At 42.8% G+C, this 27,734-nt stretch overlaps 2 protein-coding genes across 2 annotated transcripts in view; one reads left to right on the top strand and one right to left on the bottom strand.

The window, feature by feature from the left end:
• Positions 1-9,350, top strand: part of col9a3 (collagen, type IX, alpha 3) — a 32,745-nt gene extending 23,395 nt beyond the window's left edge. Inside the window, exons 25-32 of the mRNA XM_084429171.1 lie at positions 450-485; positions 581-625; positions 717-749; positions 2,214-2,360; positions 2,446-2,500; positions 2,594-2,776; positions 8,044-8,121; positions 8,528-9,350. Coding sequence (XP_084285297.1) covers positions 450-485; positions 581-625; positions 717-749; positions 2,214-2,360; positions 2,446-2,500; positions 2,594-2,776; positions 8,044-8,121; positions 8,528-8,712 — 762 coding nt within the window. The 3' untranslated portion in view covers positions 8,713-9,350. The remainder of the gene's footprint in view (positions 1-449; positions 486-580; positions 626-716; positions 750-2,213; positions 2,361-2,445; positions 2,501-2,593; positions 2,777-8,043; positions 8,122-8,527) is intronic.
• Positions 9,351-9,403: 53 nt separating this feature from the next.
• LOC311302994 (uncharacterized protein) lies at positions 9,404-25,693 on the bottom strand (the record flags this gene model as incomplete). Its single annotated transcript, XM_084429197.1, has 6 exons — positions 9,404-9,884; positions 13,665-13,806; positions 13,903-14,095; positions 18,713-18,854; positions 19,007-19,142; positions 25,200-25,693. 6 exons carry the CDS (start codon positions 25,691-25,693, stop codon positions 9,774-9,776), a joined length of 1,218 nt encoding a protein of 405 aa, XP_084285323.1. The 3' UTR covers positions 9,404-9,773.
• Positions 25,694-27,734: the final 2,041 nt, after the last annotated feature.

The raw sequence follows: 27,734 nt of genomic DNA, 5'->3' as shown, positions 1-27,734 counted from the left end.
CTGCACAGTCTGTGTCTGTATTTCTTCCTCATGCTAGTTAGCGCTAAATCCCCACTTTGCACTTTTACAAAGTGACGTTGTGGAGAACGGCAGTAATGCAGTGTGATTCGCTGCTGGTGTGGATGCAGGCAGTTTTGACCGCGAAAGATGAGGTTATTTGATTGGATGTCATGTATTTGCGGCATTTCACCTGCTGGAAACACATGCAGCTTTAATGTTACTTTAAGGTGGAGTAGAATTAAACATTGCACCCTTTGTCACCTCGCGTACCCGTGTGGAAACCGCTGCTCTACACACACACACACAGACGGGTTAGTTTGGTGTGGTCAAACACAGCGTCCGGCGTCCTGTGCTCTGGACAGAGAGAAAAGCCTGTTTGTATTCCCCTGCTTTCCTCAACACACACACCTACACACACACACGCTCACTGGAGTCTCTCTCTCTCTCAGGGTCCCGTTGGAGCCGGAGGGCCTAAAGGAGATATGGTAAGAACGCAGACTCTATGAAGGAAAGATCTAGATGATGGAAAGCTGTGAACTGTGTGCATGTTTGTGTACTTGTGTGTGCTGGTGTGTTTTAGGGAGTCGCTGGGAGTGATGGTTTACCAGGGGAGAACGGAGAGCCTGTACGTAACTCACACACACGACTGTCTCAATAGTCTTCTGTTCATTTCCACTCAACGTCAGCATTTCTGAGACTCTCTCCTCTTGTTTCAGGGTCCATACGGTCCCGTCGGCCAGAAAGGAGAGGTGAGCGCTCATTTATCAATAGGAAAATCCTTCTTTTCCTCTTTTCATAAATTTGCCTTTTTAAGTTATAATTATTTACATATTTGCCTGTTTATTTTATACTTTAAATCCAGAATATAATGATTTCCGATCTTTTTTATTTCATTTATATATTTTGCGGTATTTTCATTGACAATACAGTTATCAACATTGTCTCCATGTTACCACACTCATCAGCTGTGGTAAACACTCATCAGTCACTCATCAGCTGTGGTAAATGCTGCTGTGAATAACAGAAGAGACAGAGTTCAACACAATGCATTGTGGGAAATGCGGTAGATTGTCCAGGTATTCAATTAGGCGTGTAATACGTAAATAGGCGCGTAATGTGTATACATCGTTATATCCAGATATCGCAATATATAATGCGACGATATGTATCGGTGATGTAAACGACATGGTTCGCGATATAATAGAGTTAGTTGTATGCAAAACTCAGCTTACTGTATTTATAATGTATAATTCACACACAAATGTACATTGACATGAGGGTGAGTTAATGAAGAGATCATCTTCATTTTTGGATGAGGAAATACAGTTTGGGAATAGTCATGTTTAACTGTGATCATCTGAAGCGTTAGCGGAGCGGTTCTCCTTAAAGTGAAAGCATAATTTAACTCACCAGACTGAGTTTTTTAGTTTTGGTTGTATGATGATGCAAAGCGTTTTAGATTGTTTTATTCTCATCATGTAAGAGATACAATGAATGCCTGCAGTGAAAGAGCATTCACAGAGTTTTAGTGTCAGTACTACATTAAACTACTGTATATAATGTTGAATATAATGTATAATAATGCAATGGGGGAATATCTGTGGGTCCTGATAAAGCCAGATGTCTGATGTTGCCAGTAAAAAGTGTCCTACATTATTTTAAATATATCTAATCAGTGACAGAGATCAAGCATATTCATCTACAATAATCCTGTATTTTCAGCTTCAGAATCATGAATATTGTTATTCTGGTGTCTCTATTGTCCTGTGCTTTGGGTTTCCAGCACTAAATCCAAACCTATTCATATATATATCCAACAGGACCCGTGCAGGACTGGCAGCTACTATAAACCTACTATGCTAAACGAATTAACCTTAAGCATGTAATGGATGTCAAGTTCATGTATTTGTTCTTGATGGAATAGTATCTAATCCCGACTGTAGTATGCAGGATTGTATAGTGACAGGGACACTGTACTGTAACAAGTCCTTCAGATGAGACGAGATAAAACGAGGTTCTGACTCTCTCTGGTCATTAAAGATCCCATGGCACTTCTGGTAAAGAGTCGGGGTGTAACCCGGAGTCCTGGACACTTTCCCTCCAGTGCACAATGACTGAATGCGGGATTAATCTATATAGCATCTAGGACCAAATGCAAAACGTATTATGCTACTGCCTGAGGACAGTCATCCCCCATGTCCCCCGTGTTACAGGCTGGTAAGCGAGGTGAACTGGGAGCCAAAGGAGTTGTGGGACCCCAGGGAGAGATTGGAGGCAGAGGGGCTGCTGGGAAACCTGGACCAATGGGATTCCAGGGAGAACAGGGTTTTCCTGGGGTCTCTGGAAAGACTGGTGTTCCTGTACGTAACTGCCTCACCATACATGTTGGCGCTGTGCGATAGACCTGAAAGCATGAGTTGTGATACTGTTGTGGTTCTGTTGCAGGGCAAACTGACCAGTGAGCAGCACATCAGGGAACTGTGTGGCTCCATGATCGATGGTACAACCTGGGTTTACCCTCAAATTTACCAGACTGCATTTATGAAAAGCTTCACGATGCAACCGGTCTTAAATCTGCTTGTGTTCCCCTCAGACCAGATCGCTCAGCTCGCTGCTAACCTGAGGAGACCCCTGGCCCCCGGTGCTGTGGGCCGACCTGGACCAGCCGGGTCTCCGGGACAGCAGGGAGAAGCGGGCTCCATCGGCCACCCTGGAGCCCTGGGCCCGCCAGGCTATAGAGGACTGCCGGGAGACCTGGGGGGCCCTGGCCCTCGAGGTGAGACACTGAGGCGTTAGCTCAAGAACATGCTAGCTGCCTTCCTCTTCCCGAGTTTCAGCTATCTAAAGTCCTCTTCCCGAGTTTAGGCTGTCTAAAGTCCTCTTCATGAGTTTCACCTTTCTAAAGTCCTCTTCCCGAGTTTAGGCTGTCTAAAGTCCTCTACCCGAGTTTCAGCTGTCTAAAGTCCTCTACCCGAGTTTAGGCTGTCTAAAGTCCTCTACCCGAGTTTCAGCTGTCTAAAGTCCTCTTCCCGAGTTTAGGCTATCTAAAGTCCTCTTCCCGAGTTTCGGCTGTCTAAAGTCCTCTTCCCAAGTTTCGGCGAGTTTCGGCTGTCTAAAGTCCTCTTCCTGAGTTTCAGCTGTCTAAAGTCCTCTTCCAGAGTTTAGGCTATCTAAAGTCCTCTTCCTGAGTTTCGGCTGTCTAAAGTCCTCTTCCCGAGTTTCGGCGAGTTTCGGCTATCTAAAGTCCTCTTCCCGAGTTTCAGCTGTCTAAAGTCCTCTTCCCGAGTTTCAGCTGTCTAAAGTCCTCTACCCGAGTTTCAGCTGTCTAAAGTCCTCTTCCCGAGTTTAGGCTGTCTAAAGTCCTCTACCCGAGTTTCAGCTGTCTAAAGTCCTCTTCCAGAGTTTCAGCTGTCTAAAGTCCTCTTCCCGAGTTTCAGCTATCTAAAGTCCTCTTCCCGAGTTTCAGCTATCTAAAGTCCTCTTCCTGAGTTTCAGCTGTCTAAAGTCCTCTACCCAAGTTTCAGCTGTCTAAAGTCCTCTTCCCGAGTTTAGGCTATCTAAAGTCCTCTTCCCGAGTTTCGGCGAGTTTCGGCTGTCTAAAGTCCTCTTCCCGAGTTTCAGCTATCTAAAGTCCTCTTCCCGAGTTTCAGCTATCTAAAGTCCTCTTCCTGAGTTTCAGCTGTCTAAAGTCCTCTACCCAAGTTTCAGCTGTCTAAAGTCCTCTTCCCGAGTTTAGGCTATCTAAAGTCCTCTTCCCGAGTTTCGGCTGTCTAAAGTCCTCTTCCCGAGTTTCGGCTATCTAAAGTCCTCTTCCCGAGTTTCGGCTATCTAAAGTCCTCCTCCTGAGTTTAGGCTATCTAAAGTCCTCTTCCCGAGTTTCGGCTGTCTAAAGTCCTCTTCCCGAGTTTCAGCTATCTAAAGTCCTCTTCCCGAGTTTCAGCTATCTAAAGTCCTCTTCCTGAGTTTCAGCTGTCTAAAGTCCTCTACCCGAGTTTCAGCTGTCTAAAGTCCTCTTCCCGAGTTTAGGCTATCTAAAGTCCTCTTCCCGAGTTTCGGCTGTCTAAAGTCCTCTTCCCGAGTTTCGGCTATCTAAAGTCCTCCTCCTGAGTTTAGGCTATCTAAAGTCCTCTTCCCGAGTTTCGGCTGTCTAAAGTCCTCTTCCTGAGTTTCAGCTGTCTAAAGTCCTCTACCCGAGTTTCGGCTGTCTAAAGTCCTCTTCCCGAGTTTCGGCTGTCTAAAGTCCTCTTCCTGAGTTTCAGCTGTCTAAAGTCCTCTACCAGAGTTTCAGCTGTCTAAAGTCCTCTACCCGAGTTTCAGCTGTCTAAAGTCCTCTTCCTGAGTTTCAGCTGTCTAAAGTCCTCTTCCTGAGTTTCGGCGAGTTTCGGCTGTCTAAAGTCCTCCTCCTGAGTTTAGGCTATCTAAAGTCCTCTTCCCGAGTTTCGGCTGTCTAAAGTCCTCTTCCCGAGTTTTGGCGAGTTTCGGCTGTCTAAAGTCCTCTTCCTGAGTTTCAGCTGTCTAAAGTCCTCTACCCGAGTTTCGGCTGTCTAAAGTCCTCTTCCCGAGTTTCGGCGAGTTTCGGCTGTCTAAAGTCCTCTTCCTGAGTTTCAGCTGTCTAAAGTCCTCTACCCGAGTTTCGGCTGTCTAAAGTCCTCTACCCGAGTTTCGGCTGTCTAAAGTCCTCTTCCCGAGTTTCGGCTGTCTAAAGTCCTCTTCCCGAGTTTCGGCTGTCTAAAGTCCTCTTCCCGAGTTTCGGCGAGTTTCGGCTGTCTAAAGTCCTCTTCCTGAGTTTCAGCTGTCTAAAGTCCTCTACCCGAGTTTCGGCTGTCTAAAGTCCTCTTCCCGAGTTTCGGCTGTCTAAAGTCCTCTTCCTGAGTTTCAGCTGTCTAAAGTCCTCTACCAGAGTTTCAGCTGTCTAAAGTCCTCTACCCGAGTTTCAGCTGTCTAAAGTCCTCTTCCTGAGTTTCAGCTGTCTAAAGTCCTCTTCCTGAGTTTCGGCGAGTTTCGGCTGTCTAAAGTCCTCCTCCTGAGTTTAGGCTATCTAAAGTCCTCTTCCCGAGTTTCGGCTGTCTAAAGTCCTCTTCCCGAGTTTCGGCGAGTTTCGGCTGTCTAAAGTCCTCTTCCTGAGTTTCAGCTGTCTAAAGTCCTCTACCCGAGTTTCGGCTGTCTAAAGTCCTCTTCCCGAGTTTCGGCGAGTTTCGGCTGTCTAAAGTCCTCTTCCTGAGTTTCAGCTGTCTAAAGTCCTCTACCCGAGTTTCGGCTGTCTAAAGTCCTCTACCCGAGTTTCGGCTGTCTAAAGTCCTCTTCCCGAGTTTCGGCTGTCTAAAGTCCTCTTCCCGAGTTTCGGCTGTCTAAAGTCCTCTACCCGAGTTTCAGCTGTCTAAGGTCCTCTTCCCGAGTTTCGGCGAGTTTCGGCTGTCTAAAGTCCTCTTCCTGAGTTTCAGCTGTCTAAAGTCCTCTTCCCGAGTTTCGGCTATCTAAAGTCCTCTTCCCGAGTTTCAGCTATCTAAAGTCCTCTTCCCGAGTTTCAGCTATCTAAAGTCCTCTTCCTGAGTTTCAGCTGTCTAAAGTCCTCTACCCGAGTTTCAGCTTTCTAAAGTCCTCTTCCCGAGTTTAGGCTATCTAAAGTCCTCTTCCCGAGTTTCGGTGAGTTTCGGCTGTCTAAAGTCCTCTTCCCGAGTTTCAGCTGTCTAAAGTCCTCTTCCCGAGTTTTAGCTATCTAAAGTCCTCCTCCCGAGTTTAGGCTATCTAAAGTCCTCTTCCCGAGTTTCGGCTATCTAAAGTCCTCTTCCCGAGTTTCAGCTATCTAAAGTCCTCTTCCCCCTCCTCCCGAGTTTCAGCTATCTAAAGTCCGCTTCCCGAGTTTCAGCTGTCTAAAGTCCTCTACCTGAGTTTCAGCTGTCTAAAGTCCTCTTCTTGAGTTTCAGCTGTCTAAAGTCCTCTTCCAGAGTTTCGGCGAGTTTCGGCTGTCTAAAGTCCTCTTCCTGAGTTTCAGCTGTCTAAAGTCCTCTTCCCGAGTTTCAGCTATCTAAAGTCCTCTTCCCGAGTTTCAGCTGTCTAAAGTCCTCTTTCTGAGTTTCAGCTGTCTAAAGTCCTCTTCCTGAGTTTCAGCTGTCTAAAGTCCTCTTCCCGAGTTTCGGCGCGTTTCGGCTGTCTAAAGTCCTCTTCCTGAGTTTCAGCTGTCTAAAGTCCTCTTCCCGAGTTTCAGCTATCTAAAGTCCTCTTCCCGAGTTTCAGCTATCTAAAGTCCTCTTCCCGAGTTTCAGCTGTCTAAAGTCCTCTACCCAAGTTTCAGCTGTCTAAAGTCCTCTTCCCGAGTTTAGGCTATCTAAAGTCCTCTTCCCGAGTTTCGGCGAGTTTCGGCTGTCTAAAGTCCTCTTCCCGAGTTTCGGCTGTCTAAAGTCCTCTTCCCGAGTTTCGGCTATCTAAAGTCCTCTTCCCGAGTTTCGGCTATCTAAAGTCCTCCTCCCGAGTTTAGGCTATCTAAAGTCCTCTTCCCGAGTTTCGGCTGTCTAAAGTCCTCTTCCCGAGTTTCGGCGAGTTTCGGCTGTCTAAAGTCCTCTTCCCGAGTTTCGGCTGTCTAAAGTCCTCTTCCCGAGTTTCGGCTATCTAAAGTCCTCTTCCCGAGTTTCAGCTATCTAAAGTCCTCCTCCTGAGTTTAGGTTATCTAAAGTCCTCTTCCCCCTCCTCCCGAGTTTCAGCTGTCTAAAGTCCTCTTCCCGAGTTTCGGCTGTCTAAAGTCCTCCTCCTGAGTTTCGGCTATCTAAAGTCCTCTTCCCGAGTTTCGGCTATCTAAAGTCCTCTTCCCGAGTTTCAGCTATCTAAAGTCCTCGTCCCGAGTTTCAGCTATCTAAAGTCCTCTTCCCCCTCCTCCCGAGTTTAGGCTATCTAAAGTCCTCTTCCCCCTCCTCCTGAGTTTCAGCTATCTAAAGTCCTCTTCCCGAGTTTCGGCTGTCTAAAGTCCTCTTCCCGAGTTTCAGCTATCTAAAGTCCTCTTCCCCCTCCTCCCGAGTTTCAGCTGTCTAAAGTCCTCTTCCCGAGTTCCGGCTGTCTAAAGTCCTCCTCCCGAGTTTCGGCTGTCTAAAGTCCTCCTCCCGAGTTTCGGCTATCTAAAGTCCTCTTCCCGAGTTTCGGCTATCTAAAGTCCTCTTCCCGAGTTTCAGCTATCTAAAGTCCTCTTCCCGAGTTTCAGCTCTCTAAAGTCCTCTTCCCCCTCCTCCCGAGTTTCAGCTATCTAAAGTCCTCTTCCCGAGTTTCATCTGTCTAAAATCCTCTTCCCGAGTTTCAGCTGTCTAAAGTCCTCTTCCCGAGTTTCAGCTGTCTAAAGTCCTCTTCCCGAGTTTCAGCTGTCTAAAGTGTGCCTAGGGCAACAACTAAATCTAGATTTTGACATTTAAACCGACACGGCTTACTTTTTTCAAGATATTTTAAAACGTTGCAGCATGGTAAATATGCTATGTAAAATCGCGTTTTTGAGAGAGAAAAAACCCCGGATGGGCCTTTGTCATGTATATGTCTCTTTTTATCATTACATCCAGAAATAGGCTAAATAAAGCGAAATGTTTACAAAAAACACAGATAAACATAGCTAGGCTACTGTAGTTACCCTCAATCCACAACAAATCTTTTAATTTTAACAGTATTCAGAACAAGAATGAAAAATCTAGGTTATATAATCGTCAAGCCAAAACTAATTCATTCCAGGCTAAACTGAAACAGAAACAGCGTTGGGCTCACAGCCTCTCTTCATCTGGCACAAATCCAAATGTTTCCATATAAATTTTTTTTAAACTAGAATTACTTTTCATTGTTAGTTCATGTTAACTAATGCTAATAATTCGAATCTTATTGTAAAGTGTTAGCAATATTTCCTCAGGACAGGTTTTATCTGCACTTACAGAATATACGGCGAGTGCGATTTCAAGCAGAGTATACTTTAAAAACAGTTTATTACTGTATGTGTCTGAACCCAGGAACAATGTGATATCTGAACATGAATTCATATACTGTAACTATTTATATGCATTCCAACATGAATTTCTGCAGGGGATGTTGGAGAGCAAGGTGATAAGGGGCCCGTGGGGAAAGTCGTCGAAGGGCCCACTGGAGACCAGGGTGAACCGGGTGAGTACATGAAGACTCCAGCCGAACATCTGCTCTTCTCAAAGTGGACCAGGGGTTAAAAACACACATGTAGAGGCAAACAATTAGCTTGTTGTAGCTTGTCTGTGTAAATGTAGATCGAGGTGGTAGTGGACCGATTCCCATGGATGTATTAATGAGTGGCTTGTGAGTCATTGTATGACTGATTTCTCATATAATTATCTATGTTAAGAACATGTGTTGAACATAAAGTCTATTAACTGAACTTAAAGACATTCATTTCGATAGGCCACTTTAGTCATTCTATTGACTATAAGTAGCTTTGCAACTACATGTCAGCTAACTCTCTTTAGAGTATCGTATATTGTCTTCTTACAAGGGTCCTTGTGTGGTGTTATTCTCACCATTGCTTCTCTGTGTTCATCAGGTCTGCCAGGCGTGCGTGGCTTCGTGAAAGACGGCCGAGATGGAGCGCCTGGAGACCCAGGAGAGCCAGGAGAAGCCGGGAGAGCCGGAAGACCAGGACACCAGGGGTCGCCTGGGATCTGTGACACTTCAGCGTGCCAGGGAGCGGCGCCTCACGGGAAGACCTCCAACCCCAAGAGCCATTAACACCCGGAGGAGGCAGGAGGAGCAGAACTGAGGAGTCAGCGTCTCAGAGCAAACGTTGAGCTCGAGAGAGGAGTGTCCAGGAGTCCATCAGTGTAACGCAAGAACGTCCACAGGCTTGAAGAACCAACATGTGTAGATACAACAGAAGAACAAATACATCACACCGTCAAAATAGTTGATGAAAAAAAAAAAGCGGTTGAAAGTGTCTTGTCCAGCTCTATTAACAGTGTAAGTGCACCGGAGAGCTCCGTGAGGGCTTTACAGTAGCGAAACATCTGACCCGAGGCGACAGGCAGGACTGGAGGCTTGTTCCAGGCATCCAGAAATGAACACGGATATATCGGATGTATTACTGCAAACTGATTCTCTTTGCCATTTTATTCTTACATTTAGTTCTTAAACGTTTTCCAATTCCATTTGATGAATGAGATGCTTCAGACACACTTCCTGTAAAGCACGCCCTTGGCCGTCTGTGGGCTTTATCAACCTTATCCACTAGATACTGGTGCTGTAACTATTAAATATGATTTTAAATACTATTTATTATTTCTGAGTTACTGATGTGTGTGTACAGCGAGTTTCTACAGCATGATATTGTAAGAAAAACTGAATAAAGCCACTTTTCAGTAAATCATTTCATAGAGCTCACGTCTCTGAACCTTTCAATAATACACGGACAATACGTGCATTAAATATATAATAATATTTTAATTAAAAGACTAAAAAAATGCATTAAAATAACAATGGCCATGCCTTTCAAACAAACAAGGCATAAAAATACAACCCATTAATAAACACACATCACAGATCTTCTCAGTCCAGTTTCTTACGTTTCCTTCAAAGGCACTGAATGTCCTCTGTGTGGAGACCACAAACATGACAGGACTAGACTCAGCAATGTGTGCTCGCTCTCCGCTCGACCTGGCCTATCAGAACAAACGCTCACGGTCTTCACATGGACACCTGGAAACTGGCATCGTACAGTAAAGCCACGAGAGAAAAACGAATCCAATGACAATACCCTGCGCTTCCACGCTGAGAGCTGAGCAGTGCAGCAGAGGTCAGGTGTGTGTGAACGGGTTCTCCAGTTGTGGCTGGAGATGGTGTGCTCCTGACACACAGCTGGGCTTCAGCCGCAGTCCAGTCTTACCACAGAACGTCCTCTGGAAATCCTGAAACACAGCATTTCTGTATTTTAATACAACAAAACAGCAATACAGCAGATGACGTGCACAGAACAGCTTTAAGGTCCTTTCACACTGGACGCGATTTTGACGCACGAATAATTCGCACGATGGTTTTATTTTTTAGATCAGCTGTTTGTGTAATGAGCACTTCCACACCGAACGCGAATGTGCTGCGGCGGAAAAAACACTTTTATTTTTCTCGCTTCGATGTCGATTTCTTTTTACTTTTGCGGCGACAGAAAAGGCTCCAGCCAATCACACACTACAAGGACAACGATTGTGTGGCGTAGCATTGCCAACCAACTCGGTTATCTCGACTGTGAGTATGTTGTGTGATAGTTTTAGTCGTTGTGTAGTCCTGTGCTGTGTAGGCTAGCAGGCTAAGCTACATCTGGGATAGAAAGCTAACACTATTATCGTCAAAGATAGAGACAGAGACCGTGTTTACTGTGAACATGTAACAAAATGTAGTGAGACTATTAGGGCTGCTTTTAGTATCTATACATTCTGTGTGTGATATCTACAGTTTCTAGTCGAATGATTTTAACTTGTTACTTCATGTGTTACATGTAATGTGTATTGACATTACAAAACGCACTGTTTAGTTGAAGACGCAAAAACACTGTGGGAAACCCTCAGGGACACCTGTGTGAGGAAGAGGAGAGAGGAAAGGGAAACTAAGAGTGGACATTAGCTCATACTCCCCTTCAGACTCTCTGCTCTGTCAGATCGGGTGCACTCAACACCTTCTGTTCTGTCTTTTACAGAAAATGAAAAGCTCGTCTTCACTGGATGATGATGATGATGATGATGAAGTGTCCATGTTTTCTCAGCTGTCGGCGCTTAAGTTTTGGAATGTTGAAGCTCTGAACGTCCCAGACGACACAGATTCGCGTCGCGGCTGATGTGAATGGTTTTTACACTAACTATTCGCTTTTTCGTTACGCATCTGGTGTGAAAGGGCCTTTAAACACCGCAGGTTTAGGAATGGTGATTGTTGTAAAAAACAAACAATTCTGTTAATCAGGATTATAGCAGGAAACAGCACAGACACAGCAGTGACTATAGTCGAGATCTGTGTCAGTAGTGCAGCTAGAGTCGAGATGAGGACTTCTTTTACTCTCACATCTGAGTTTAAGAAATTGATGGTTTTTTTTTTATTGATTACCTCCAAATTGATGATGTAACTGCAAAATACATGCTTTACCTGGCTGATAAATTGTGTATTTGGATAATGCTGGTATGACATCATTATGTGTGGCATCACTGCAAGCGTCTAGGGTTGACATCATAAGCATGTCTTACGCTACTGTACCAGCTGGAGTATCACCACACCGCTCAGTGTTGCGCTCAGAGTGAACCACATGTTCATAAATACACAGATGTACATGAGAGCAGAGTTTCCTCTGAGTACTTCATGACTGAGTGACTATGGCTATAGTGGGCACTGGCACCTGTGAGGCGGCACACAGGAGCTGCATCTGAAGCGAGTCGCCCGTTAGCTGTTGATGCAATTACAACTGCATAAATAATGTTTTCAGATTAATGTTTTAAATATAAAATTCTGCATATAGAAATATGAACTGTTGGGGATAAAATAAATAATAGGCCTACTTTAAAATGTTAAATGTTAAAACCACCAGTAGGTGGCAGCAAGTCTTAACGATCATTCATTCAAAATGAGCTCATTCAGGAAGGAAGCATGTGACAGTGTTTATGAGCGGCTCACCGAATCATAAAAACCCCAACAGATTCAGTCAGAAACTAAACACAACAATTCTGGCTTTGTTTAAAACTATTTTCATTGATGAAATAAAGCAAAAACATCAATATTGACAATGCTGGGTCTAAACTGTAATTTAAAAATAGTTTATTGAACTGTTGTACAAAATCAATTGCATCTGAAGGCAGGAAGGTCCCGGTTCCAGCAAATAAATAAATTAATAAAGCAGCATCGCCAGTATTGCGAAGTATTATAATCGTGACACTACCGTAGCACTGGAGTACCGCTCATCCCTACTCCAGATAACACTTTATAACACTGGTCCTTCAGTAATCAACAACTACACAGGAACACATGAGTAACGCAATATTAACACCCCAGTAACTACTATTTCTTCATACCTCACTGAAGACTACTATATACGGGTTCATAATTAATATCAATAATGCATAATATATAATATAAGGTAATGGTAACCCATTAATATGAATCAAGTGTTACTACATCTTTCTAAAGGAACTACTAGTTATTTGGATCAGTAAAGGTAAGATCATGGGAACACACTAGTAATGACTAAAGGGTCACCAAATCCATCGGGAGGAACTACTGCTCAAAATCTTACAGTGACCTCAGTCAGTATTAGGTATAGTTATCAAGGTTTCACTTTAGATACTGATCTAAATAATTAGTAGATCCTTTCGAAGGATACATAGGCGATACGTCCGCGATATTAATGCGATATGGCTCAGCTTGTCAGTTAACTACGGCTCTTTGTTGGAATGCCGCTCCATCTGAAAGCAGGTGATGGCGATTTACTACTAATCAAGGAACCGGCTTTACTGACGAGATGCGCATAACAATGTCATGCGATATATCGCCCAACCCTAGTATATAGTAGTCCTCAGAGAGGTATGAGGAAATAGTAGTTACTGATTAGCTAATGGTGAACTACCACATTCAGCTGAGCGCTGTTACTAACTAATGTGTTAATCAGAGTCTCTTGTTGGTAGACATGTGCCGGTATTCGGTAATGCGATAAATCGCGGTAATGAATATGCACGATATTGTTATCGCGGGCACTTCAAAATACCGTGAAAAATAATAATACGAATTTAGATTTTTAGAATGCGCATTATAGCTTATTTTCCATCAACCGCTTAAAGAAACACTGCGTATATGCTGCGCGAAACACGTGCGCACTCTGATGTAAACAATCGCCACGTGTATAAGCATGCGGCCGGTGCGCACTTCTAGTCTAATGTAAACAGTCCTCACATGGAGAAGCAGCATGGTAGAAGGAGGAACGCCGCCGCCTACAGTCTATGGCCGCCGCCGATCTATCCGGATCCATCCCGCTTCTAAAAGCAGAGCTGCCAACTCGACGCATTCAGCGCGAGACTCTTCACACGCTCACGCCACACATCCGTTTTCTCACGCAGAGAAAAATCGCGGAGCAAAGAGGACACGAAGACCGTCAAACAAGACAGAGCAGGTTACTTATGATATGAAACAGGAGAACAATTGTGTCACAGAACGTTACATTTAAACCATTTAATGACCAGCAGCATGTTAGATGACTTAAATAGAGAAAGAGATGTATTTTGCTGAATATGTGCACTGCACTTTTTAACATATTTATTATATTTTTACTTGGGTCATTACATAATTGTTATTATAATGAAAACCACATTATATTTGATTTAATTAGTTATTTGTAACCTTTAATAATACCAGCTGATAGGGCTCTATATGGTTACATACCATTATGTGAGATATTTTTTTTCATGAGAAAAAAATAACATGTGGGCTATCTACTGTGGGCTTCCTACTTGTTGGTTAATAGTAGTTACTGGAGTGTTAATATTGCATTACTCATGTGTTCCTGTGTAGTTGTTGATTAATGCATGCACATGCATTTCACACGATGAGCCACTGACACACTCAGGCAAACACAGAGCAGTGGTGTGTGAGAGCAGTGGTGTGTGTGAGGGCAGTGGTGTGTGTGAGGGCAGTGGTGTGTGTGAGGGTGTGTGTGAGCGCACCTGTTTGAGGCAGTCTCCGTGTATTTCCTGTATGTATTTGAGGAAGGCTGTGGTCCACTGCAGTGTAGTGGCTTTATCAGTGTCAGAGTAGCAGAACGGCACCAGCAGGTTCAACTCGTCACAGCACAGACGGATCCTCCTCCTGAGGACACACACACACACACACGCTACATCTCTAACACTGAACGCATGGGTTAGACCGATGAGCATCTGAAACGTGTTTAACGCTGCACAGCACCTGCGGTCGCGCTCCTTTCTGTTGTGAACTTCTTTGCGCTGAGTTCGGTCCATGACAGGCCTCGTCCGGTCCCGCTTAGCACAGGACACACTGGCACACGTCTTCCAGTTCCCAGAGCCCTGGATGATATTAGAGGGCCTGAGAGCCCGGGCCCGAACACGCTTGATGGGATGCGCAGCTTTACTCTCCTCATCTGAGGTGCAGAGGGACACACAGAACACACACATATAACACATCTCTAGGCTCTTCACAGCACTGTTCACACTCATCATCTACTCACTGTCTCTTCTCTCATGGAGCGTACAATGAGTTTTAGCTGATCATGTAAGTTGCACTTTTTTGTACATAAAAAAAGCCTGTTCTTAAATGATGACATTTTTGTCCAATGAGCTTTTCCTCAATGTGTTGAAATATTCCCAATTGAAATAAAGTCTTGAGAAATTATGTTCATAATTTGGTTCAACCAGTTGTTCTTAAATATGACTTACTATTTAAATCACTATCAAGTTACTAAGATTTTCATAAATTACTGTGAAGCTGATGACATGATGTTTACTGATCCAATAAATGAAGTATTTTGGCTAAATCTTGATACTATTGACAGTCCTAGAGTAATACAACAGGTCTCTCTCTTCCACATGAGCGACACATTCATGATGTTGTTTTTAAACGATTTTAAAATCCTTTTTTATTATTATTAAAGAATCGATATTACTTTAAATTAAATTGCTTTATTTTTGTCCTTGCGTGTAGATGAGGTTGACAGAAGCTAGCCACTTTTGTCCAACAGAGGATGAAGTGAGTCGTTCTCCATGAGTGTCGAGTGGCGTAATATCCCAGGTGGACGTGTGGAAGAGACGTGAGACTGAACGCACTCGCGCTGCTCATAGAGAGAGAGATAAGACAGTAGAGCTGCACGATTCATCTGTAAAATACTGTGATCTCCATTCAAACACACAATCTTTCACTTCGTCTGTCTATTAAACTTTGACAAAATCATATCGCAACATTCAGATCTGTGTTGGCGCTGACCCGGAGAGAGTCGTCATGAAACAGACACAGTCTTTTCAACCTCATAATATCACTGTTTCTGTGATACAATAGTTCACATTATCTTAGTAGTACTTGGATAAACGTTTAAAGTTCAGATATGAACACTGATGTCTACGATATCGATCACAATAGAGTAAATCAGCTTTTGATAGAAACTTGGCATTGATCGATTACACTGTTTCAGCACTAGGTGGCGACAAGTGACTGTTAAAAATGTATTTGTTATTGAATCATTTATTCCAGAGAATGTAGTATTGTGTGAGGATTCTGAAATAAAACTCAGAGAGATGTGATGAAGTATTTTTGTAAATATGACTCATCTTAAACATCATGTACAGTCTGTATAAGTGTATGATTTAACTTTTCCCCATGGTCTAGTGTTAAAAAAGGTACAAATCTTGCATAGTGTGCCTTTAAAACTGAAAGTGAGGAGAGATATGACACACTCCTGTCTACACACTCCTGGTGAAACAGCTGGTTTATGTGAAGTAAAAATGAAACAAAGATTAATCATATCAGATCTTTTTCACCTTTAAAGGCCCAATATTGTACACCTTTCTGAAGTTTTATTTGAGGTTTTGATGTCCTCATAATGTTATGAAGCCTATGTGACAGATGTGTGCTGCACAAACTGTATCTTCCTTTTCAAAGTGCTTCCATCATGACGAACAGCGCGCATCTGAAGGGTTTCAGCTGAAGCAAATACTTCATTATATATCGGCTTTAATATATCGGCCTAATTTTCTTATCGGAGCGATAACGATAACGTTAAAAATGACCATTTATCGGCCGATATCGATATGTGGTAAGTATATCGTGCATCCCTAGTCTTGTTCGGTTCGACTGAATCGAGCTGAAGTTCGTGTCCCCCTTGGTGCGGATCCTTTGGGCAGGTGTGAATACAGCAGGACCGAACACCCGTACCGAGACCCAGCTGAAGAGGTGCTCTCGGCCCGGCTACAAACCAACCCTGGTACGGTGCTGGTACCTTTAGCACACGTGTGGTTTGTTAACAAATTTTGGTCCACTTGCAAAAAGGGCCGTGTGAAAGCGAACCACACCAAACAAACAAAATCAACATTGTATTTGGTCCGGACCAAAGCAAGTGAACTAGTGGACTTTCCTGGTGTGAGTACACCCCAAGATTGAACTTTGTGGCCAAAATTGTAAAAGGTATGTTTGGCACTACACACACACACACACATCAGCACAACCAGTTCACGGTGAAGCACAGGCGTAAAACATGATGCTGCTGTTTCACACATGCTGCGTTTGCAGTGCGTTTAATACAAGTGACAGCGCATGGCTCGTGGTCAACATAAACACGGCTTGGCATGAAACTGTAGTACAGCATCTCACCATAAATGCATTTAATTAAATTATACCTCTACTTTTCAGTCATCTTTTTACTTTAAGCCCGGGATAAAGCAAGGAAAACTACCAGCTACACCTTACCTCAACAAGGAGACATGATGGATTTAACGGATGGGTTTAAATGCTAAAGAAAGCAAGTTTTCATTTGAAATGTTGGTGATTTTAACATAAGAAAAGTATGTTCAAACGTTTCGCCACTTGTTTGAGCAACTTAATATAAAAATCTATATGTAATGCATTGAATAATACGTTGTTTAAACTGATTGTGTTTAAATGTGAATACGTCTATGAAAGAGTGTACTGTGCTGTGCTGTGCTGTGCTGTGCTGTACTGTGCTGTACTGTGACTGTGCTGTGTACAGAGAGAACCGCAATGCTGATAAGTTGCTGATAACTTTTGGATTTGAAATAAAATGTAGTCTTAGCGGTCCAGCCGCGGATCAGCCGCGCACTGCAAACGCAGCACATGTGAAAGCACACGCTCCTGCACCGCATGCGGAGTGTGTGTGTGAAACAGGGCTGCTTTTCTTCAGCTGGAACTGGGGCTTTAGTGAAGGTGTGGGAATCTCAAAGTACTCAAAGCTCAAAGTACCAGTTGATTTTACCAGCTGCAACAAGCGCCACCTTGTGGATGTAATACGCAAATGTAAATTATCAGAGTAAACTCAGGGAAAACCAATGGAGGAAAACCCGGAAGTAAAACAGATAATTTTATAATTCAATATTGCAATACTTTGCGCTACTGTATCGATATATCGCGATACTGAACAGAATCGATTTTTTCCCCCACCACTAGTAAACAAAGCAGAATTCATTGCATCTATTTCTAGTCATAGGGCCCTATCTCACACCCAGCGCAATTGACTGACGCATGTATCATTCCTATTTCACACCCGTTCACAGCGGACTCTTCCCTCCACAGACACACGTCAGTAAACTAGGGAATGAACTTACGCTCCAGTTCAGCGGAAAGAGGAGGCGTGTTCCGGCGCAAACGTTCCCTGGTGCTGTTTTACAGGTTTCAGAAAACAATTCCGCCACAGACCAGGAGAAACCTCGTCTAAAGTCAGTGGCGCGCTGCGCATGTTATTATTTTAAGGGCGCATGCTTGGCCATAATGTAGCGTGTGCACAACACACACACACTTTGCTTCTCTCATCTACACAGAAGCAGCAGTTCACATTTTTATAAAATCATACATTATTACAAGGAAAAATATTCCACACGAGGGAAATCATTGTGGTGTCCATGAAGATGTGAAAGAACAGGCATAAATCTAGCTTACACATTAACCCAAATTATCATACGCCTGTTTAACCGAAGCTTAATTTGTGTGTGTTTCTCCATCCCCAATATCACTTCTCTGTGTTTTACGGCCCTGACGAGAACGTCGGTCTCCTCGGCTGTGAACCGCTCCTGGCGTGCGTCTGGCAAATCCGGTGTGATACTAGCAATCCGCCATAGAACAAGCACACCTGCTCTTAAAGGGAATGTGAGATGACGCTCTGATTGGTTTATTTCACGTTACGCCCAAACCACACCTATGAGTAATGAAGCTACTTCACACCAACACATTTTAGATTTGCGACACTTAGATTTGCCAAGATCCGCCCACAAAGTTACTTGCGTTTCGCGTTTGATACTTGTGTTTCAGATCGTTAAAATAGGGCCCCTAGTCTAGTCAGGTCTTTTCACGTTTTCACACACCAGTCTCCTGACTGGGACGGCTGGAGGCACTGGTCTGCTCATCTCCAATTAATGGAAATTAAATCCTTCACCATCTATGTGTGACAATAACTCATTTTGAATCACATTCAATTACTATCACCAGCCCTATTAAGATCCACTGTGTAGTTGTCTATCGTCCCCCAGGTCAGCTCGGCAGCTTCTAGGAGGAGTTGGATGTGTTACTCTCATCCTTCCCGGAGGATCCTCACGTAGTTCTGGGAGACTTCAACATGTCTTCAACATCCACCAATAACCTCAGACTGCTGATGTCCAGCTGATCCTGCTGCTAGTCCTGTGTGTGGCCGCTCTCAAACGTGCTGAACGCAGCCGAAGATTATGTTGCAGTTATTAAATTAAAATGAGACCCCTATTTGACTCTTTTCTTGTAGAGTTGTGACTGTTTTAGTGCATGTTTAGTGCTTGCACAGGTCATATGGAGTTCTTATGCAGTGCTTTTTCTTCATTACTGGAGCTCGGCAGCCCCCGATCGCAGGATGGAAATAAGTGTTTTGTGTTCCAGTGACGAAGGAAAGTCATATAGCTTTAGAGCAACATAAAGGTATTTATAATAACAATAATTTGCTGATAAGTTGCTAATTTGAATAATAAATCATTACTAAGATTTGTTCTCTGTTTGAGTGAAGAAGGAGTCTTACTCTTCAGTGTGCTGGCAGTGTGCAGGTCTGCGGTGTCGGTGTAGATGACGAACGGAGATCTCATCAGCGACTCTGAGCCTCTATCTGCCCTGAAGCTCACGGTCAGCTCTGCAGGGGTGAGCAGCTCAGACTGATGGACACCCTCCAAGGACATAGGAAATCACTCATTACCAACAGTACACAAACAGCAGAACTCGTGACAAACTCATGCTGAAGAGCGCTTGAATGACATGAAGATAATTGGGTGTTATGATAAGGCGCCATTAAATAAAATGCATCATCATAAGCACCTACAGTGTTTAGCAGATGTCCTTCGTATGGGTACGTGCCTTGTATTGTCACCATCTTGTCTGGTTTACTCCAGTTCTCTATTTGTGCATGCGTGGATATTCCTGCAGTGTTCGTAGAGTGACAATGCACTGATAAAAATCTGGAAGACAAATGATGAAATCATGTCAAAATTGATTTATATCAGTCAAACCCCTTTGACCTAAAACAGGGTTTCTAATTTTTAGCTAAAAGCTCATATTTTATTACATCATAATGAAAAATAAATAGGGCAGCACAATTAACTGAAACAAAACTGAAATCGAGATATAGCAAAAGCCTGCGACTGTCTAATGACTGTGTTCATTTACACGTGAGCAGCTCATGATCCAGTGTTCTCAGAGTCTCGGAGCGGCTCGCAGTCGGGTCTACCTAGAGCTGTGTTGACCATTATCCCAGAGAGAGTCAGCAGGAAACCGCTTCACAAACAGTCTTTTCAGCCTCATAGTATCACTGTTTCTGTGATACAATAGTTCACATTATCTTAGTAGTACTTGGATAAACGTTTAAAGTTCAGATATGAACACTGATGTCTACGATATCGATCACAATAGAGTAAATCAGCTTTTGATAGAAACTTGGCGCTTAAAATAACGCATTGATCGATTACATTGTTTCAGCACTAGGTGGCGACAAGTGACTGTTAAAAATGTATTTGTTATTGAATCATTTATTCAAGAGAATGTGGTATTGTGTGGGGATTCTGAAATAAAACTTTGTAAATATGACTCCTCTTATACATCATGTACAGTCTGTATAAAGGCGGTCACACACTGCGTGATTTTTGAGCCGAATTCTGACTTGTGCGACTCTTTTCCGGGTCGGGCCGATTTTCAGCGTTGTCGTGCGTCGCTTGTCAATCGGATGGTCGGATGAATTTCTGGCATGTCAGAAACTTTGGTTGCTCCTCGTGACTATATCACACAGCTGAAGCAGAGCTACGAACGCTTGCCCTGAACTCAGGGTTTCCCCCTCACTGCGCCTGCGCCTAAACAGAAGTTTAACCCTTTCATCTTTAATGCTGCAAGAAAGAAAACAAAAAGAGGCAGATATTCTTTAGCTATCAAACTAGTGACTGTTGCGTACCTCCAGTCCGTGTTGCAAACGGATAAACCATATATTACCCACGTCTTCCAAGCCGCCTGCGATGTAGCGACACCTGTGGCTCTTTAAACCAGCTTTCCTGTAGCTCAAACAGTAGAGCGCTGGCGCTCGCAACGCCAAGATCATGGGTTCGACTCCCAGGGAAAGCAAGAACGGATAGGAGTGTAAATGTGTGATGCAATGTAAGTCACTTCGGATAAAAGCGTCTGCCAAATGTAAACCAGCTGTTTTTGAAATAGATTGCAGTGTTCGGACATTATAGACTGTAAATAATTTTAATTATAGGCCTATATTTCATCGTATAATAATGTTTTTAGATCATTTTCAATGAGTAAGCAAGCTTATATCTAGTGTTGTATTATTATCCTCGCAGCGTGTCGGTTATGTGGTGATGCGCTGGGACATTATTGCGTGGCAAATTAATTATAATAGCCTATCAATTTAATAATAAAAGTAGGCCTTCCCTAATAATAATAATAATAATCATAATACAGTAATAGGCCTACTAATAATAATTGAATACATAAATTGGAAATGCTAAATCCTCTTGATACTGATAGCTGATGCTTGTTTTGACAATATCTCTGGACACACGATATCACGGTCTGTCGGCGCAGCCCGGCACAGGGGTTATCGCACTCATGTCACACGTTCAGTCTGAGCAGTCAGTCACAGCTCCATGATCGGACCGTATAGTGTGAGCACATACAGCCTGAGCTTTGGCTTGACATCGCATGCGATCTAAAATATATCAGTGCCATTGTTTTGTCTCAAGATGCACACCATGTTTTTTTATACCAAGGCCTTTCTATATCCTAACTGAACTAAAGCCTAATCCTGGCTTAATCTAAGCCCTGTCTGTGAATCCAGGCCCTAGTGGACTAAACCTTGACCAAAAAAAAGCATGACGCGGTTGACTAAGGGGTGGGGGACAAAGCGCTTCACATGCGAACCGCGATTCTATCGTCTGCCGATTCACATCGATCTGCTGATTTCTAAAGTGTAACATGTCTTTAACTTTGCAGCACTACTTAGTTATTGACACGTTAGAGCACATGTGTCAAACTCAAGGCTCATGAGTTTGACACCCCTGCGTTAGAGTGTTATTTATCACAATAAGCGGTGCTGGTGCTGACGAACACACAGCTGAAGCTCCAGCGCAGATGCCGTCTCTCAGACGCAGGCGATCCGAGTTCTCGTTCACAGCTTATGGAGCTTGAATGGTCAAATACACACACAATTAAATGCACGTCAAATGCAAATTGTGTGGAGTATTCACATAAACACAGTCTGTTATGGTCTACGTCAGGGGTGTCAAACTCATTTTCACTGAGGGCCACTTCAGCATTATGGCTGCCCTCAAAGGGCCGGTTGTAACTGTAAGACTTTAAAAATGTTAATATATTGTCTCTTTATTTGATTATTACTTATTTAAGTTACAAATATTGTATATGCATTTGCAGGGGTGTTTCTAGGGTTTAAAAACATCAGGGGATGAGCCCGAAACATCAGGGGCTGGGTAATAATGATTTGATACAGAGAATAATGTATATTGTATATATGCAGGGGCAAACTGGCTCAAAAATTCAGCCTTGGCACTGTAGCCACACCAGCACACATTACCACACAGTCATGCGTATTCAAATGTGAGGTAGTTAAGGGGGTTCGGGGACATGCTCCCCTCCTCCAATAAAATTTGGATTTCTCGGACCTACATATGTGCATTTTAAGGTGTTTAAAGGCCCAAAAATGTGGATAACAATAGCTTTAAAAGCATGTAAGTGGGCAGTAGCATAAATTATTTGTCAAGATAACAGATTCTTAAAAAATGCAGAATGTTTCTGCTTATTGTTGACAATACACAATCACATATTCCAAACAGGAATGGCCTTAAATGAGAAATCTTTTACGGATTATTTTGCATAGATGTTACATTTCAATCAAACACCAGTGCAATCTTTTTGTGTCCAGAGGCAAATGAGCAGTTTATATTAGCATTAAAGATTGGTTTCAGCAACTTGTTTCTTTCCTGAGTTAATCAATGTTTTTGGCACTAATCAGTTTAAAGTTCAGTTGTTCACTCATAAAGACAGTCACTTGTCGCCACCTACTGGCTTAGTGATGCAAGTGGCGCAAACACAGACAAGCGGAGTGATACAAGGTTGTAATAGTCCATGCGTTCATGACCTCAAGGCTAGATTATTGTAATGCTCTACTGGGTGGTTGCCCTGCACGCTTAATAAACAAACTACAGCTGGTCCAAAACGCAGCAGCTCGAGTTCTTACCAGAACCAGGAAGTATGACCATATTAGCCCGGTTCTGTCAACACTGCACTGGCTCCCTATTAAACATCGCATCAATTTTAAAATATTGCTGATTACTTACAAAGCACTAAATGGTTTAGCTCCGCAGTACTTGAGCGAGCTCTTAACGCATTATAGTCCTTCACGTCTATTGCGATCTCAAAATTCCGGCCAGTTGATAATACCTAGAATATCTAAATCGACTGCTGGCGGTAGATCCTTTTCCTATTTAGCACCAAAACTTTGGAACAGCCTTCCTACCATTGTCCGGGAAGCAGACACACTCTGTCAGTTCAAATCTAGATTAAAGACACATCTCTTTGACATAGCGTTCACATAATACATTATAGACTTCTATAATTCAATATTAGGCTGCATAGATTAGGTCAGCTGGAACCGGGAACACTTCCCATAAATCCTGATGTACTTGTTACATCATGAGAAGAATGGCATCTACGCTAATTTTAGTGTCTTTGTTTATCCCAAGGTTTTCCCGCAGCCTGCCGGATCCAGGCCGTATCCAGATCTGATGAAGGACCTTCGCCTGGACCCGATGTCAACGCAGTGCTGAAGTGCCAACTAGTCTCTCCCTATGGAGGATCCCTTTCCCACTCTACAGATAACGCGTCGTCGGGAAAACTCAATTTGCGTATCTACCCCGAATTGATAAAATAAAATAAAATTCTGAATCAAAACTATAAGGAAACACCAGTAATTTGTTTAGGTTTGGTTTGTAGGGAATTCCAAACCTGCACACATATATTCAAACGCACATAACTATAGAACCCGTTCTTAATGTGCATCTGAACGCCATCAGCGTTTCTCACAGGTTCGCGTTTAAAGTCTGTGTAGAGGGAATGGTGTCGTCTTGGCGGCCCTAATTTAAAAACAAATGATCGTTGCGACGGAAGCGAATCAATCAAAACTTTATTAAAGAACCGCTATAAAGCCAAAACAATCTTACGTTAAATTATACATTTATCTCTGTAAAGCTGCTTTGAGACAATCTACATTGTTAAAAGCGCTATATAAATGAAAATGACTTGACTTGACTTGACTAATACTGGTACCTATATTAAAATAATATAAAATATAAATATATTATTCTTCAATCAGTTCTATGCAGCAGAATCAGATTTAACAGATTTATTTTTTGACCAATTGTCAAAATAAAGTATAGTCCTACAAAGCTATTTTTATCAGAGCATGAGCAGAGCAGGGAGAGGACCAGTGAAGAGAGGATCGTGATTCGTGTAATTTTACCAGCACGGCTATACACACCATGTTACAGCACAGTAGTGCTATTGCAAAAAGAAACAAGTCCAGAGAAATTTCATGTCGGCAAGTTTTTTTTTTTTTTCGGACTTTGCCTTTCCGGTGAGCGTGAGCGCAACTCGCAACACAAACACACACACACACACGCAGGTTGTAGCGGAACATTGAGCAGAACGTGCTGTGAACATGGAGCGGAGAGCACAGCGCGGGAGCGCGCACACACAGCGGAACGCGCTTAGAAGTTATGCATCTACGGAAGCGGACTCGCACGCAAAGTCATAAAACACGCTGAGCCAGAGTCAAACCATCACCGAACACGGAGGGGCGCGGCGGCTTTTTAGTATCTTTCGGCCAAAAACCGAAAATATTATTTTCGGCCGAAATTTTTCGGCAGCCGAAATTTCGTTGCATCCCTAATTTTTAAGACACCCATATGCTCTCGCGGGCCATATAAAATAATGTGGCGGGCCGGAATAGGCCCGCGGGCCTTGAGTTTGACACATGTGGTCTACGTGAACGTAAACTGTTGGGAGCAAACTGGATGTGTAACAGTGTATTAGATCAGTGCATATGTTCTTAAAGGGACAGCAGCCTAATAAACTGCTTCTGTCTGTTTTGTTAATTTACTCAAAAAGAAAAACAAAAGAAAACAGAAAACACTGCTTTTGACTGAATCACTTCTGTATCTTCATTATCAATCCATTTATATTTAACAGTGAAGACTTTATATTTAATACAGTGTTATATACTGTAGTGTTGGGCGATGTGCTCCATGGTCATATCATCCTATCATCAGCCTATGAGGTCGGCCATACGCCATAATATTATTTATTTACTTGTTCTTTACTCATTTTATGAAATTATATACTTTGTTTTAAATCACGGAAATTGAGAATCTTTTTCTATCATTTTGCGAGCAAAGACGGAGATGGTGATAAAGAAAAATGTCACATTGCACTGAAACATTTCGCCCAAAAGGCGAGCCCTTGGATATCACACTGGCAATCTGCATACTTTGCACGAGAGTTACGCCGGTGACGGAGTCTAAAACCACAGTCAATGCATGTTTACATGCACACCAGTACACTGAAAACTCACAAAAAGCAGCTTATTGAAATAACCTGTTGTCCTGGTTTATATGCAAACCAATAACCCGACAACGCAAGTAAACAGCGTTTACAAGATTTTATTAATAATAAAGTTTATTTCCCGGTAATGGTATTTCACGCTCGTTTTTTGGGGTCGACAGCTTATAAAAACTTGTGGCCGTGGCCTAGATGTGCTCTGTCTCTAATGGGGGCGGGGTTGTGGGTGTGGCTGGATATTCTAGCTCCACCCATTAGGCCCAAGTTGCATTCGCTAGACGTAAGCTCCACCCATTTGCTCTGCAGTGAGCAGCCTCTCGGGTTATTTTATATATTGTTATTTGTGGAAAAAAATCAGTTATGTAGTGATGTAAGAGATGCTGCATGGTAACCTTTTCTCCAGGCAGACTCGAGCAGGTGGACTGGGTCGGCTCTCCAGCGGCCGTGGCCCTCTCCGGTGCGGCCCGTCTCCTCCGGCACACTGAGCTCTGTCCAGCACAGAGCCGGACACCTCCACACCCCCGCCGGGGGTCTCCTCGCACCCCAGACCTCCTCCGTCAGGAGTCTCCTCACACCCCAGACCTCCTCCGTCAGGAGTCTCCTCGCACCCCAGACCAGCTGCGCCTCCTCCGGGCTGGTCCACCAGCAGCATCCGGATCTCCTGCAGGGTCGCGGTGCAGGGCTCCGGCTCACCGGACAGGCTCTCCTCCAGCTGGGAGAAGCCCGAGCTGCTCGTCTCCGTCATGTGGCTCTGGATCATGTGCTGGAGGTACTCCACCTCGCTCATCTCCATCAGGCTGAACTGGCAGCTCGGACCCCCTGCCACGGACCCCGCCTCACACACGTGATGGTCCTCGGACGCGGCACAGGCCACTGATGTGCTCATCCTGAAACACATCCACAGGCTCATGAACTATAGATAGATCAGACCTACTCATTTACTATAGATAGATCACTATAGATAGATCAGACCGACTCATTTACTCTAGATAGATCACTATAGATAGATCAGAGACTCATTTACTATAGATAGATTACTATAGATAGATCAGACCTACTCATTTACTATAGATAGATTACTATAGATAGATCAGACCTACTCATTTACTATAGAAAGATCACTATAGATAGATCAGACCTACTCATTTACTATAGATAGATCACTTTAGATAGATCAGACCTACTCATTTACTATAGATAGATTACTATAGATAGATCAGACCTACTCATTTACTATAGAAGGATCACTATAGATAGATCAGACCTACTCATTTACTATAGAAAGATCACTATAGATAGATCAGACCTACTCATTTACTATAGAAAGATCACTATAGATAGATCAGACCTACTCATTTACTATAGATAGATCACCATAGATAGATCAGACCTACTCATTTACTATAGAAAGATCACTATAGATAGATCAGACCTACTCATTTACTATAGATATATCACTATAGATAGATCAGACCGACTCATTTACTATAGATAGATCACTATAGATAGATCAGACCGACTCATTTATGTTATGAGTCGCATGTTATGTTGTAGACACTCACATACAAGTCTGGCTCCATTACTAATGGCATTAGGTATGACAATTTTCACAATCTAAACAGTTCTCAATGGATTAAAGTCTCAGATTTATTTTATTTTTTGTCTCATTGGATATTCTGTTTAGCTCAAAAGTAAGTAACAGTTTAAATCGGTAAAATGGGTTGTGGATGCCATTTCATGTTAACCTCTCCTGCTTTTACAGTAACGCTAGTAACAATAACTTGCCAACTATGGTTACTATGATGGTTTTGGAGTACTTTATTGAGACAACAGACCCATTCACTTACAATTTAAACAGTTATCAAGGAAATTAAGATAGTAACGTTATATTTAACCAAAACACAGTCTTGACGAAGGCCTCAACTTCCCGAGTTTTCCCGCCCTCACATCCCGGATTTAACAGCTGACTGAATCTATCACGACCATTAATAACAGAATTAATTAAGCACATAATGCCTCCGAATCATGAGTCAAATGTAGAGTGTGAACACCTCGGTGAACCCGGGTTATGGAGTGCCTGCGGAGGGCTTACCTGACACTGGGCGGCTGACGCTGAAGACGAGCAGCGGTTTGGCCCGCTAGCCGCTAGTGACGTCACGCACCCGCGGTCGGGCGATTTAAATAAAATACATTTATTTATTTTGGATCAATCACGCAATTTGCTTGAAATAACTTATATATTAAACCTGGAAAGACCCATCAACACCAATATGTTCATCATCTTTTAGGCATAGGTAGCATATACGCAGATCACACAACGACCAAGTCACGAGGACAGACATTAATCTTATCATTACTCAATAATTTCACATATTTTTTATTCATAAATGTACATTTTCTTTAACAACACCCAAATGAAAGGATTTTTATTTGTGACTAACTACTTAATTATGACACTAAACTATTAACAATAAAAAAAAGTGTCAAAACTGCGAAATTGTATGACCACCTGTTGAATAATCTACTCTGTACATTGAATTGTGTATTACTGTATTTATATATTTCCCTACAATTTGTTTTGTCTTCCATTTTCTTTTTTTAATGCTGTCATCCATTGTTGCTGTATTTAAGTTTGTTTTGTTAATTGTAGGCAAAAGTAAACTTTGCTCACTTGATTCATTCCTTCTTTCAGCACTTCTTCATTAGCTTTTTTTCAATTTTATTTCACTTTTAAAAGCCTACTATGACACCTATTTGCGCTTTACCTTTTATTGTAGGGGTGTAACAATATAGTGTCACAATATATCGCAATACAAAAATGCAACAATATGAAACGTGAATAGTGATATTCTGTATAGTTCACCCAAAATAAAAATTACTATGTGAGAAAAAAATCAAGTTTTCAGAGTTTTAGTGTCAGTACTACA

Source organism: Rutilus rutilus (genome assembly GCF_951802725.1).
Source record: "Rutilus rutilus genome assembly, chromosome: 13".
Lineage (NCBI taxonomy): Eukaryota > Metazoa > Chordata > Actinopteri > Cypriniformes > Leuciscidae > Rutilus > Rutilus rutilus.
Note: the sequence above shows the minus strand (reverse complement) of the source record. Positions and strands in the feature narration are given on the sequence as shown.